This window comes from Salvia hispanica, chromosome 6 (genome assembly GCF_029641045.1).
Source record: "Salvia hispanica isolate PSC_SH4W2 chromosome 6, Shi_PSC_v1, whole genome shotgun sequence".
NCBI lineage: Eukaryota > Viridiplantae > Streptophyta > Magnoliopsida > Lamiales > Lamiaceae > Salvia > Salvia hispanica.
The window spans coordinates 271,504-283,393 of NC_142697.1; the positions used below are offsets into that span (position 1 = coordinate 271,504).

Below are 11,890 nucleotides of genomic sequence, written 5' to 3' on the forward strand. Positions count from 1 at the left end.
AGGCTAAAACACATAATACTGAATTCACTGTTTACCATTTACATTATTGTTTACATGTTGCCTTTAAAAATTGCAATTCGCATAAAAAAATAGCAGATGCCAACCGCATTGTGTATATTTGAAATTTCCATGTTTATGTACATTACTTTATCTTTATTGTTAATTAATGGAACATTATGTAAAATACAGTATGTGTGCATTTTCTAGATCACAATATTTTCAGTTTGTTGTCCATTTAGAAATATTAATGGCATGCCATGGAGTTTTTTGTTTTATTTTTTCCCCTGCAATCTTTGTGTAGCAAGCTAAATGTTTTTGAAGTTAATTAACAAGTGTTGTACTATACGATATAATTTCTTTTATGCGGAGAAAAGATCCACAATTACTAGAAATTTGGAACATTTCTCTTTCTAGGTGATGACTTGAAAAATAATATAAGAGGCAAACCTGCAAATTCCAATATGTGTGTTAAAATTATAGATCTAGGTTTGAATTTCATCTCTTGGTCCTCTTTAGATTTATCGAGTCTTTTACAATGCAGTCCTAATTTTGACACATGTATTAATGAGATTGAAATAATGGAGTAATATTAGTAATTTAATGTAGTAATTTAATCAGGAGTAATACTTTAGTAGTATTACCACAGTATTATGTACTACCAACTATAGAATTAAGGATATTCTTGGGGACTTTTTTGTAAATAATCACCAAATAAATATGCTATAGAAAACAAGAATCACAGTGAAGGACTGAAGAGAGACAAGACCAGAGTTTGCTGAGAGACAGTGGAAGGTGAGTTTTCTCTCTCGCTTTCTCCTCTCTCCCTCTCTCTAAAAATTAATTGCCACTAGTATAATTTATGGTTGCTGTCACTATAACCAATGCCATCATAAGAGAGCGTAAAAACCTTTTATTCTTTCACTGTTTAGTATATTTTCTCTCTGTAATCTGTGTTTGGGATGTTACAGGGACTCCACACACAGACAACCCACCAGTCGTTGCGGCTCTCCCAAGTCTCAAGACTCAATTTTTAACCAGTTTAGAGAGAGAAAGTTGCATAATTTTCATGGGTTGGTGATGCGATCGCACCACAATCCCAAGTAACAACGACCCTCTTTCCAAAATTTCATCTTTAGTGTGTGTATTTTATCTATCATAAACCACTGCTTCTGTTCTGTTCCCCAATCTCCTTTTTCTCTTGACTTCAGGTACTGAAATTCATTTCTGAAAAAAGAAGATTTTTTTGGTGTTTTTTAATGTTTTTGTTTTTAATGCTGTGTTTGTCAAAGAATTGATTTTGACAGGGTTTGCATTTTCATAACTATTTTGCGAGTATTTCGTTGAATAATTTGGAAATAAGAATTTTGTATCAATAGATTCTCTCTCTTTTTTTTTACCAGAAAGAGTTTCACACGCCAATTTCAAAAATCAAAATCTTGACCACACTTTAAAATGATCACCATTTTCTTATACTGTAAATCTTTTTTCAATTAAAAAAAATGGCAATCCACTTGTGGTTTAGTTGCTCAAACAGCTGTGAACGTATACTGTTGTGGGTTGAGTAACAGCATAGAAATGGGTTGCTTATCCCAGAAAATCAGTCAGTTCTTTATTGCACCAAAAAGAGGAAAAAACGAAATCTTTATTTTTCTGTGAGTTGGAGTCATTTTGCTTGCATTTCTTTCATTGATCAGTAAAAGAAAATATGTATAATCAGTTTGTTTTTTTTTTTGCAGAGAAGTAACTAGGTTTCCGGCAAGGATTTGGGGTTTGTAAGGTATATGAATTACTCATGTTTGGATTTATCTTTATCAAAATTACAATTGAAAACTCTGCCTTTTGTTGCTTGTTTTCTGTCAAGTTGAGTTGAGGTTTTTGTCCTTTCTTGAATAGTCATCACAACTGAATGGAGGTATATGAAAAATAATGTTTTTTTTTTCTGTGCGCTTAAAAATATCACATGTGCAGCTGATGAAAATTTGTTGGTCATATTGCTAATATCCGTGATTTTTATTTAGGAAAATCATGTAAATTGTTTTAAGATATGGCTAAGTTATTCTTGTATTCAGATACTTCTCAAATTTTGCTGTAAGGAATGTCAAATGCTCATTCTTAGCATAGTATAATAGTTTCCATGATCTCTTTGCATGTGTATCTGTCGAGCTCTCTCTTGAAAACACGTGCAAACTGGAATGCTGATCGTCCAGTATGTTCATAGAGAAACTATTGATCATCTAACAGGGTGCTGCGTGTATATGCTACACTATGTGTCGAGCATATATAAAAAATTTCTATGTTAGCTGCATCGAGCGTTCTGTTTTAACCAATTATTATGTTTGTCGTTTGTATTTCATTTCCTTCTATTTCTTGGTCTGTTGGTCATCTAGAATAGCTTATCTTGTGGGGAGTGAAGTGTATAACTCGACTTGGTTTACTAGCATTTCATAAAATAAAAAACAAAAAACATGTATTTATAGAAATCACGTTGTCTGCATGCAGCAGCTTCTTCACGTTCAAATTCCTTACACGTGTCTATGCCTGATTGCCTGTGGCGTCTCACAATAGTTGAAAGGGAGAAGGATGTATTTTGCGGCTAACCTACACGTGGTTTGCTTTCATTAATGGCATATCATTAAAGCTTGTTATAAACTTTCTATTATTGTTTGTTTTTTCACAACGGTCTTTCTTTACGTACTCTTGCTATTTAAGTGAAAGTAAATAGGAGTAGTTCGTTTGGCGTTTTAATGAAAAATAATCAATCTGCCACGTGTTTATATTCACACGTTGGGTTGTTGTTACTTGAAATGCGTTATATGCAAGATTTGTTTCTATTTGTTACTTTACCTCTCTCTAATGGATTTCATTCATTTTGTTCAGAGGTCTGAATTATCTATCGCTGGGATCACCTCACATCATCTACTCCATCTGCAGTAACTTTCTTCCATAAGGAAATCCGATGGGGTCTAGATTCCCTTCTCATCAGCTTAGAAACGGCCTATATGTATCAGGCCGTCCAGAGCAACCGAAAGAAAAAATGCCAACCATGAGCTCCGTGGCCATGCCATACACTGGTGGGGATATCAAGAAGTCAGGTGAACTTGGCAAAATGTTCGACATTCCAGTAGACAGCTCCAAATCTAGAAAATCCGGACCTATAACCAATTCTTCCATGAGGTCTGGATCGTTTGCAGCATCTTCCTCACATTCTGGACCAATACACCCTAATCCTGCAGCCAGGTCCAGCTATTCTACCTCAGGCCCCGTGTCATCGTTTGGAGTGGCAGGTTCATCGTCAATGAAAAAATCAAATTCTGGGCCTCTGAACAAACACGGAGAGCCTATAAAAAAGTCGTCTGGCCCTCAATCCGGGGGAGTCACACCAGTAAACCGGCAACACTCTGGTCCTCTACCCCCCAATCTTCCTAAGACGGGTCTCATTACATCTGGACCCATCACGTCTGGCCCGCTAAATTCATCTGGTGCCCCGAGGAAGGTCTCTGGACCTCTCGACTCCACTGGATCAGTGAAAGCACATGGCTCGTCAGTAAGCAACAACCAGGCTGTTACAAACCTCAGCCAAGATGGCGTGTACTTGGTCAAAAGGAATATCCCTCGACCTATCTTATGGGCAGTTATTCTGCTCTTTGTTATGGGGGTCATTGCCGGGGGTTTCATTCTTGGTGCAGTTCACAACGCTGATCTCCTCATTGTAGTTATCATTTTGTTCTGCATCGTTGTTGCCCTATTCGTGTGGAATTCCTGTTGGGGGAGAAGAGCTGTCATCAGATACATTGAGAGATATCCAGATTCTGAACTTAGAACTGCTAAAAACGGGCAATACGTCAAGGTCTCTGGGGTACGTGGCTGTATACTTTTTGTTAACTACTCCATTCATTGATTAGGTTTCGTTACAGTATCTAACTTAATGCTGATATCGAAGGTGGTCACATGTGGGAATGTTCCATTGAAATCATCTTTCCAGAAGGTTCCAAGATGCATGTACACCTCCACAACGTTATACGAGTATAGGGGATGGGATTCCAAGGCAGCAAATCCCACTCAGCGTCGTTTCACATGGGGCCTCAGATCATCAGAGGTTCGTTACTAGCTAATCGTCTCATATGGCTTAACTAGCTTATTATTGATAGCTGCAACGCTTCCTTGTGCGTGGATGCAGAAGCACGCTGTGGACTTTTACATCTCCGACTTCCAGTCCGGGCTGAGGGCATTGGTGAAAGCCGGGTATGGGGCGCGAATCACTCCCTACGTGGATGAAACTACAGCTATAGAAGTCGACCCTATGAAGAAAGAGTCATCTACGGAGCTGATCCAGTGGTTGGGAGAGAGAAACCTCGCAGTTAGTGATCGCATAATGCGTTTGAAAGAAGGGTAAAACTCTCAAACTCACCAAAATCTCAAACACATCTAAACAAGTAGCTTCAACATGAAATGCTGTTGATATCGAATAGGTATATAAAGGAGGGAAGCACGGTAAGTGTGATGGGGGTGGTGCAGAGGAACGAGAACGTGCTGATGATCGTGCCTCCAGGTGAAGCCTTCACAACGGGGTGCCAGTGGAGTAACTGTATCTTCCCTTCAAGCTTCGATGGGCTCGTCTTGAGGTGCGAGGACTCATCCAAGGTGGATGTCATACCGGTGTGATGGAGAGCTCATCTTTGTCTTCCATCTTATTCCTATACAGGTTTCTTGTGTGTTGCAATACGTCACATAGACATTTTATAGCAAAACATTGCAATGTTCCTTGCTCCTTTTTTTTTTTTTAAATTTGTATAGTTTTTAGGGAGTTTGAACATCAAGGCAATCAAAGGTAGCGACTGTGAGTCTGTGACAGTGGAGAAATATAAATATGATTGTGCTTTTGCCTTTATTTTTACTGTTTGCTATCAAGATTTTGTCTGTTTTGCTTGGTGAAACTGAGATTTTTGTAAAGGTAGTTGTAGTCATATTAATTTACAGAGATATCTTAGAAATTATGGAAAAAATATTTTTGAATTCTACTTTAATTTTTATATGTTTGATTTTTGAAAATCAGTTTCTCAAAGCCCAAGAAATAGAGCAAGGTTCAAGTGGTAAAATTATGGCAAACCAGGAATACCCACCCATGCTCTCTAACCCTTTTATTATTAATATATTACTCAATCCGTCCCATAAAAGTTTGGACATTTGGAACGACATGAAAATTAGTGCGCAGTTGATAAATTAAAAGAAGGATAGAAAGGCAAAATAATTATAGTATTATTAGTGGAGAATGAGACCAACCTTATTAGAGAGAAGAAAGATATGAAAAAGAGAAAAAAGAGATATTTTTATGAGATATCCCAAAATAAAAAATATCCTTATTTTATGAGACGAAAAGATTATTAATTTGAGTGAACTTCAAATTTAGTTTCTATAAAATGCACTTTGTATATTTTAGATTTTTGAATTAGGAAAAATATTATAGAGCATCCGCAATTGCGGATTTCCAGGCGGACGTCCGACCGGCGTGCCAGATGTCCGTGCGGGACGTCCGCCATTAGGCGAGGGAGGGATGGATGCGGACGTCCGCTCCAGAAATTGCAGATCCGCGGCTTTCCGGCGACGTCCGCCATTGCGGTGCCACGACGAACGTCCTGAATTTTAATTTTAATTTTTTTAAAAAAACTATATATACGGCTCGTTGAACTTCATTTCATTCACACCACTTGTTTTAACGAGTTTCTCTCTCTACTTTCATTTCTTTTTGAAGATAAATGGAGCACTACGATAGTGATTCTCCTGTCACGAGCGAGTCACAAGCACCGACGTTTCCCGTTAGAGGTGGGAGAAACGCCGGTGGAAGTGCAGCGATGTCTGGGATGATGTCTGGAATGGTGCCGATGATGCCCCAACCCCAAATGGCGGGGATGATGCAGGGGTACTACAATATGTACCCTCCTTGGATGGGTGGGAAGATGTCCCAAATGCCCGGTGTGAGTGTTGCGATGACGGGGATGGCGCCTGTCCCGATGATGCCCGGGATGATGCAGGGCATGCCCGCCGCTGCGGGGGGAGCAGGCAGGGGGTCCCCCAATCACCTGGGGACAATGTCTATCGCCCTTACATGAATTTATTGACTAGTGATTCCCCACAGAGTACTCATATGGAGACTCAGTTCACCGACATCGAGACTTTCTCATTTGGGAGTTGGGGCTATCCCCGGTCTAGGAGTCTCCCCCTGTGATGCCACCGACAGCAGGGAGGACAAGAAAGCAAGGGAGAGGGAAGTGCAAGGGCAAGGGCACTACCTTGTCTTCGCGTGCGGGGAACGAACGTGGGGCGGGGGCCGAGGGGGAGGAAGCCGGCAAGAGAAAGAGGACCATCTGGAGCATAGGAGAGTGCGTCGCGCTAGCGAAGGCCTGGGTCGGTGTAGTCGAGGATCCCTACATCGGGGCTAACCAGCACATTGTACAGTGGGATATCCTTATAACGTGTCAGTGCAGTGGGAGGTCCTTATGACGTGGCAGAAGGTGTTTTTGGGAAGTCCGCCTGGACATCCGTCCCACTGTGGATGCTCTTACAATTCTTTAAATTAGAAAAAAGACTATTTTACTAATTTCGTGTTAAAATATGTATTACAGTGGTACATAGTAATACTATTAGTTTATGTAAATTATTGTACTACTATTACTCAATTTATGTAAAGATAGTATTTTTAATTTCATAACTGCTGCACAACCGCCATCACTGATCTCTGTCTCTCTTCGTAATTCGTCGCCGAGTTCAAATCAGAAAGGGGGCGGAGCCATGCTTGAATGCTGAAAGATGGCAAAAGCAGCTCCCGGAAAGCATAGAACAACAAAATTCGTTTTCGTTTTGCTGGGGTTATTAGCCCTCTTTCTCATTGTAGATCTGCTCTGGGCTTCATCCTCTTCACCTTCTTCCAATTGGACTGTACCAGATTCCACAAATATCATCGTTCCCCGACCTGTTCACCACAACATTTCTACTCCGCTTAAGGTCTACCTAAATCCCCAATTTTACATTCAATTTCGTCGCGCTCGATTCACTTTTATCGGCGAATCTCTAAAATATCACGTACTACTATTTGTTTCCCTACAAATGCTTCGAACTCATGTTTCTCCTTGATTTCCATTCTTATAGGAAAAGCATAAGAAAGACAACAAGGATGGTGTCTCTGGGAGGGTATTATCAGCAACTTTTGCTGATTTAGATGCTCCAGAGTTGAACTGGGAGAAGATGGCAACAGCACCGGTGCCTCGTCTTGATGGTGCGGCAATACAGATCAAGAATCTTCTTTATGTATTTGCTGGATATGGAACCATTGATTATGTAAGGATTTCAAAAAAACCCTCAGTCTCATTTTGTGTTTACTTAGGATATTATAGCATTACTTCACAATATCTTTGGGCAGCTCTCGAGCTGTTGTTGCTTGTATATTTAGAGGACAAATTATTAGACTGCCTTTTTGGAATTTTCCTACATGAATTGGCCTATATTGCTGTTGTTTCTTATGATAAGGAGTAGTATCTAGTTTTTTCCATGTTTTTGGATAACATTATTGATGGCTTGTTAATTTTTCTGGACATTAGTATGGCATGATAGAACGTTGTGATGCTTGTGTGAATTCATGCTAGCTCTGCTATGGTTTTGAATTTTAATATAGCTCATGGAATCTTATATTTAAAAGAGCCATTGTCTGATGTTTTTCTTATGTTGCTACTGCAGTTCCTTATGAATGCCCAAAATCTGATCCTTTTTTGCTGTTGTTTTTGTCTTCTTTAAGGTGCATTCTCATGTTGACATATACAATTTCACTGATAACACTTGGGGGGAAAGGTTTGACATGCCAAAGGAAATGGCGCATTCACATTTAGGGATGGTAACAGATGGAAGATACATTTATGTGGTGACCGGACAATATGGTCCTCAATGTAGAGGGCCAACTGCTCACACATTCGTACTGGACACAGAGACAAAGCAGTGGCAGGATATGCCACCTTTACCTGTTCCACGGTATGTGCTCATTACATTACGTGGTTGCTAACTCTAATGTGTATTGAAATTCTCCCATCAGTTATTTGCTTCCATTATCAACCATTTTCTTTGGATAGTTTATTTAAGGGAAAACAAAGAGTTTTTTTAGATTATACGCTAATTTGATGTGACATATTGCCATGATTTATCTAGGTATGCACCTGCCACCCAACTTTGGAGAGGCCGACTCCACGTGATGGGCGGCAGCAAAGAGGACAGGGGTACACCTGGAGTAGAGCATTGGAGTGTTGCTGTCAGGGACGGCAAAGTTTTAGAAAATGAATGGCGAACTGAAATTCCCATTCCTCGTGGTGGACCTCACAGGTTTCCATCTTTTCCTTCTAGTTTCCATTTTTGGTTATCTGAATTATGCTATTGATTTTCAATTGGAAGGTGTTACTTGTTGAACATGCTTGTGTGATTTTCTTGTCATTCCACGTAGGGCTTGTGTTGTGTTCAATGACCGTCTGTATACTTTTGGCGGTCAAGAGGGTGATTTCATGGCTAAACCTGGATCTCCAATTTTTAAATGCTCTCGCCGGAATGAGGTAATCCAGTTCTTAACCTGTTAGAGAAAGTAGCAGTGCATTGTTACATAAATCTATTTACCGACGGGGAATAAGGTCCCATTCTTAATGTCCTCCCAAAAGGGAAAAAAAAGGACAATTGAGCTCCCAAGATTTACAAATGTAATTTTTGTTGTTGTTTGAGGTTTGTCTAAACTTGTACTTTCTTGCAGGTTGTATATGGCGATGTCTACATGCTAGATGATGATATGAAGTGGAAAGTGTTAAATTCTATGCCAAAGCCAGATTCTCATATTGAGTTTGCTTGGGCAATTGTTAATAGTTCTCTAATCATTGTCGGAGGTACCACGGAGAAGCATCCTGTAACCAAAAAGATGATTTTGGTCGGAGAAATATTCAGATTTGAATTTGATACCCAGGTATTCTTTTAGATTCTTTAAACATTCCTCTAAACTGCTAATGGCCCACGATGGATTGTTTATACCGTTCTAAATTTAAAAGCAGTTCAGTCTATTTACTCATGAGTTTGTTTCATCTGAATGTGAACTGTAACAGAAATGGTCAGTGATTGGAAAGCTCCCTTACCGTGTCAAAACTACTCTAGTCGGGTTTTGGAATGGGATGTTGTATTTTACCTCAGGGCAACGAGACAGAGGCCCGGACGACCCAGCGCCAAAGAAGGTCCTTGGAGAGATGTGGAGAACAAAGCTATTGTTATGAGCAATTTTGTTTGTGGTGTATTACTACGGATTATTTGCCCTTGGATGAATATTGTAATCAATTTTTAATAGCCAATTCTTTATTGTCAATGTTTGTGTTGATTGTCTAATATAGAGATATCTTCTTTTATGCTCTTGTGGAATTAACTTTGTATACATCACAGAATGATACAACACAGAATTTTTATTCATATGCTTTTCCGATTGTCTAACGTTCTAGTGATATTATTGGTTTTCAAGGTAGTAGTTTTGTTCAAGTTAACGGAAGTTCTTGAATCTTTCATATTCCTCCTACCTTAGGACACAGAAATCATAGGATTCACAAACCAAATCTCCTAACTTATGGCTGGAGGAGGAGATCCACCACAAAACACTCCCCGTCGAACCCGAGCCCTGATGAGTCGGCCGGCTGGATCACGCCATTAACCATCCCACCGTGGACGTACAAGAAACGGCCGGAAGCATCAACACAAGCCCCATGAAATGATCTACTCTTAGGCTTCTCCCCCTTAGACTCGACCCTTTTCCACATTCTTCTAAACACTCTATCCTGCTTAAGAATGGTTGGACGCTGCATTCTCACACAAGGCATGGAGCTTATGTCCAAAACCCAGAAATCATCCTTCCTATGTCTGTAAGAATCCTCACCTCCATATATGAGGAGGCGGCGTCCGATGATGAGGCTGGCCGAGTGCCCCACCCGTGGCAGGGGGAATCCCTGAGGCATGTTGTGCCTCTCGAATAGCAACTGCGTCCACCTCTGGTGATGTTCATCCGATGCATCGAACAACCACATGTCGTTCAGCACTTCAAACCCGTTCCCCCGCCCTCCAAACAAGATCGTCTGCGTCCCGCCTATATGCGTCAGTGTGTGTCCCGACCTTGATGAGGGACACGGCTGAGCAGCAACGACTTCCGTCCACGTCCCGCAGCAGAGGTCCTCGGAGAGTTGGAGGATCCACGTGTCATCCAGCCTTTGGGCCGACAGGCCAATGCCACCGTGGACAAGCATGCTCCGGCAGCCAATGCAGCACGCAGCGTGAGCGCCCCTCGGTGGCGGGGAGATGGGGCCGACATCCAGCAGCCTCCATGACATGGTGATCCCGTGCTTCAAGTCGACTGCCATCTGGCCAATCCACGTGTCCGTCTGACGGACACCATGGTCATTGATCCCTCCGAAGAGGATGAGAAGGTCATCAACTACAACACACGAGTGGCCAAACCTACCACTTGGTATGCCTGAGTTCATCTTCTGCCACTTTAGTGATGTTCTCAAACCATTGCCTGTGTATGCTGCCCATGTGTCATCTAAGTGCCTGCCTGAAAACCACACAAAACATCACCAAGTAGTAAACCAGAAACAACTTGGTAAATTCAAAAACAGATGATGTCTGTCTGTCACTAATAAGCAAAAGGGGCAATTTCATTTATAACAAAACTGGGCTTTGCATATTTGAACCTACCAACTTCAATCATTAGAGGCCAACAGTTCTTTCTTGTTCTACTTAAAAGACAAGTTTTTGATTGCCATAAATCTATTCCATCCCCCTTAAATTCATTGTTTACATAAATGGTTTCGAACTTCAGGAAATACCACTAGTGATATGGATCTAGGCACTCAATCATGTATCTTATCAATACTGCAGTTTACTAAATTAGACAGCATCTACTTCTAGTACAAGGGTTAACAAAACAATCAAGAAAATCCCAATAACTACAGTAATAATGATTTCAAGAGAGAGAGAGAGAGAGACCTCCAGAGCAGCCACCACCAAAGAGAACCAAGCATCCAGAAACCCAATTGAGAGAATGGGAAGCTCTAGGTGTGGGCCCACCCTCAGCTCCCTCAGCCAATAGTCTATGACAGAAGAGAGAGTCCAACTCATAAACTTGCTGGTACAACTTCTTCCATGGCAGACCATTCGAAGCTTTGAGTGCTTCAACAGGGCCATTCCCCCAATCCCTCCTGCACACAGATTCCCACAACGAGTCCGAATCCGCCAAAGATCTCAGCTTTTTACATGTCATGGAAAAGGACAGTATTGATTCAATCGGCAGAAGCAGCAAGATTGAAAACAGATGGTCAAGAGGGATTCTTGTCACAGCTGATGATGATTCATTATTGCTGCTCTCTGCCATGGGACAAATTCTGTGTCTTTTCCTCTCAGGTTCTTGATTTCTCTGCTCCTCGTTTTCACTGCTCATCTTTTAATTTTTTTTTCACTGCGGCCCTTTTGTTTGTATCTCGGGGACGATTGCTGTGGACACGAGCAACAAAATATTTTCAAGGATTTTGGTTACACCCACAGTAATCGAAATGAAGATAGGCATAATGTTGGAGCCCCACTGGTAAAGGTCATGTAGTGGAATGAAAGTGACAAATTTGGAATACCCTCTATATTTTATCTACTTTGGACATTTTCTTGTAGACTTCACTGTATTTATCTGTTAAATGCTGTGCTTAGTTGAAAAAATGATGATTAACTGTTTGTTGATATAAATGGGACAATCAAGATCGACACAAAATGCAATCAAAGCAGCCAATGAAGAATTTCCAGCTTAGGATATGTAATTTTGTCAGTATTATGTAGGTAGATGACATGGAGA

At 40.7% G+C, this 11,890-nt stretch overlaps 3 protein-coding genes across 13 annotated transcripts; 2 read left to right on the plus strand and 1 right to left on the minus strand.

The window, feature by feature from the left end:
- Positions 1 to 649: 649 nt before the first annotated feature.
- LOC125207996 (protein SHOU4-like) lies at positions 650 to 4,888 on the plus strand. Of its 11 annotated transcripts, none has more exons than XM_048107533.2 (8): positions 650 to 792; positions 969 to 1,208; positions 1,737 to 1,777; positions 2,500 to 2,607; positions 2,878 to 3,856; positions 3,941 to 4,096; positions 4,178 to 4,389; positions 4,470 to 4,888. In XM_048107533.2, exons 5-8 carry the CDS (start codon positions 2,957 to 2,959, stop codon positions 4,660 to 4,662), a joined length of 1,461 nt encoding a protein of 486 aa, XP_047963490.1. In that variant the 5' UTR covers positions 650 to 792; positions 969 to 1,208; positions 1,737 to 1,777; positions 2,500 to 2,607; positions 2,878 to 2,956; the 3' UTR covers positions 4,663 to 4,888. The 11 variants fall into 11 exon arrangements, with proteins under 11 accessions (XP_047963490.1, XP_047963492.1, XP_047963488.1 ...); XM_048107535.2 differs by having other exon boundaries at positions 2,503 to 2,607; XM_048107531.2 differs by having other exon boundaries at positions 969 to 1,100.
- A 1,806-nt stretch (positions 4,889 to 6,694) lies between these two features.
- On the plus strand, positions 6,695 to 9,373 carry LOC125203860 (Galactose oxidase/kelch repeat superfamily protein). Its single transcript, XM_048102360.2, has 7 exons — positions 6,695 to 6,999; positions 7,144 to 7,332; positions 7,787 to 8,016; positions 8,191 to 8,361; positions 8,480 to 8,585; positions 8,777 to 8,983; positions 9,120 to 9,373. Exons 1-7 carry the CDS (start codon positions 6,805 to 6,807, stop codon positions 9,282 to 9,284), a joined length of 1,263 nt encoding a protein of 420 aa, XP_047958317.1. The 5' UTR covers positions 6,695 to 6,804; the 3' UTR covers positions 9,285 to 9,373.
- Positions 9,374 to 9,449: 76 nt separating this feature from the next.
- On the minus strand, positions 9,450 to 11,814 carry LOC125203859 (Kelch repeat-containing F-box family protein). Its single transcript, XM_048102358.2, has 2 exons — positions 11,038 to 11,814; positions 9,450 to 10,603 (listed from the first exon to the last, which is right to left on the minus strand). The coding sequence occupies exons 1-2, from the start codon at positions 11,486 to 11,488 to the stop codon at positions 9,624 to 9,626; spliced, it is 1,431 nt and encodes a 476-aa protein (XP_047958315.1). The 5' UTR covers positions 11,489 to 11,814; the 3' UTR covers positions 9,450 to 9,623.
- Between the last annotated feature and the right edge of the window lie 76 nt (positions 11,815 to 11,890).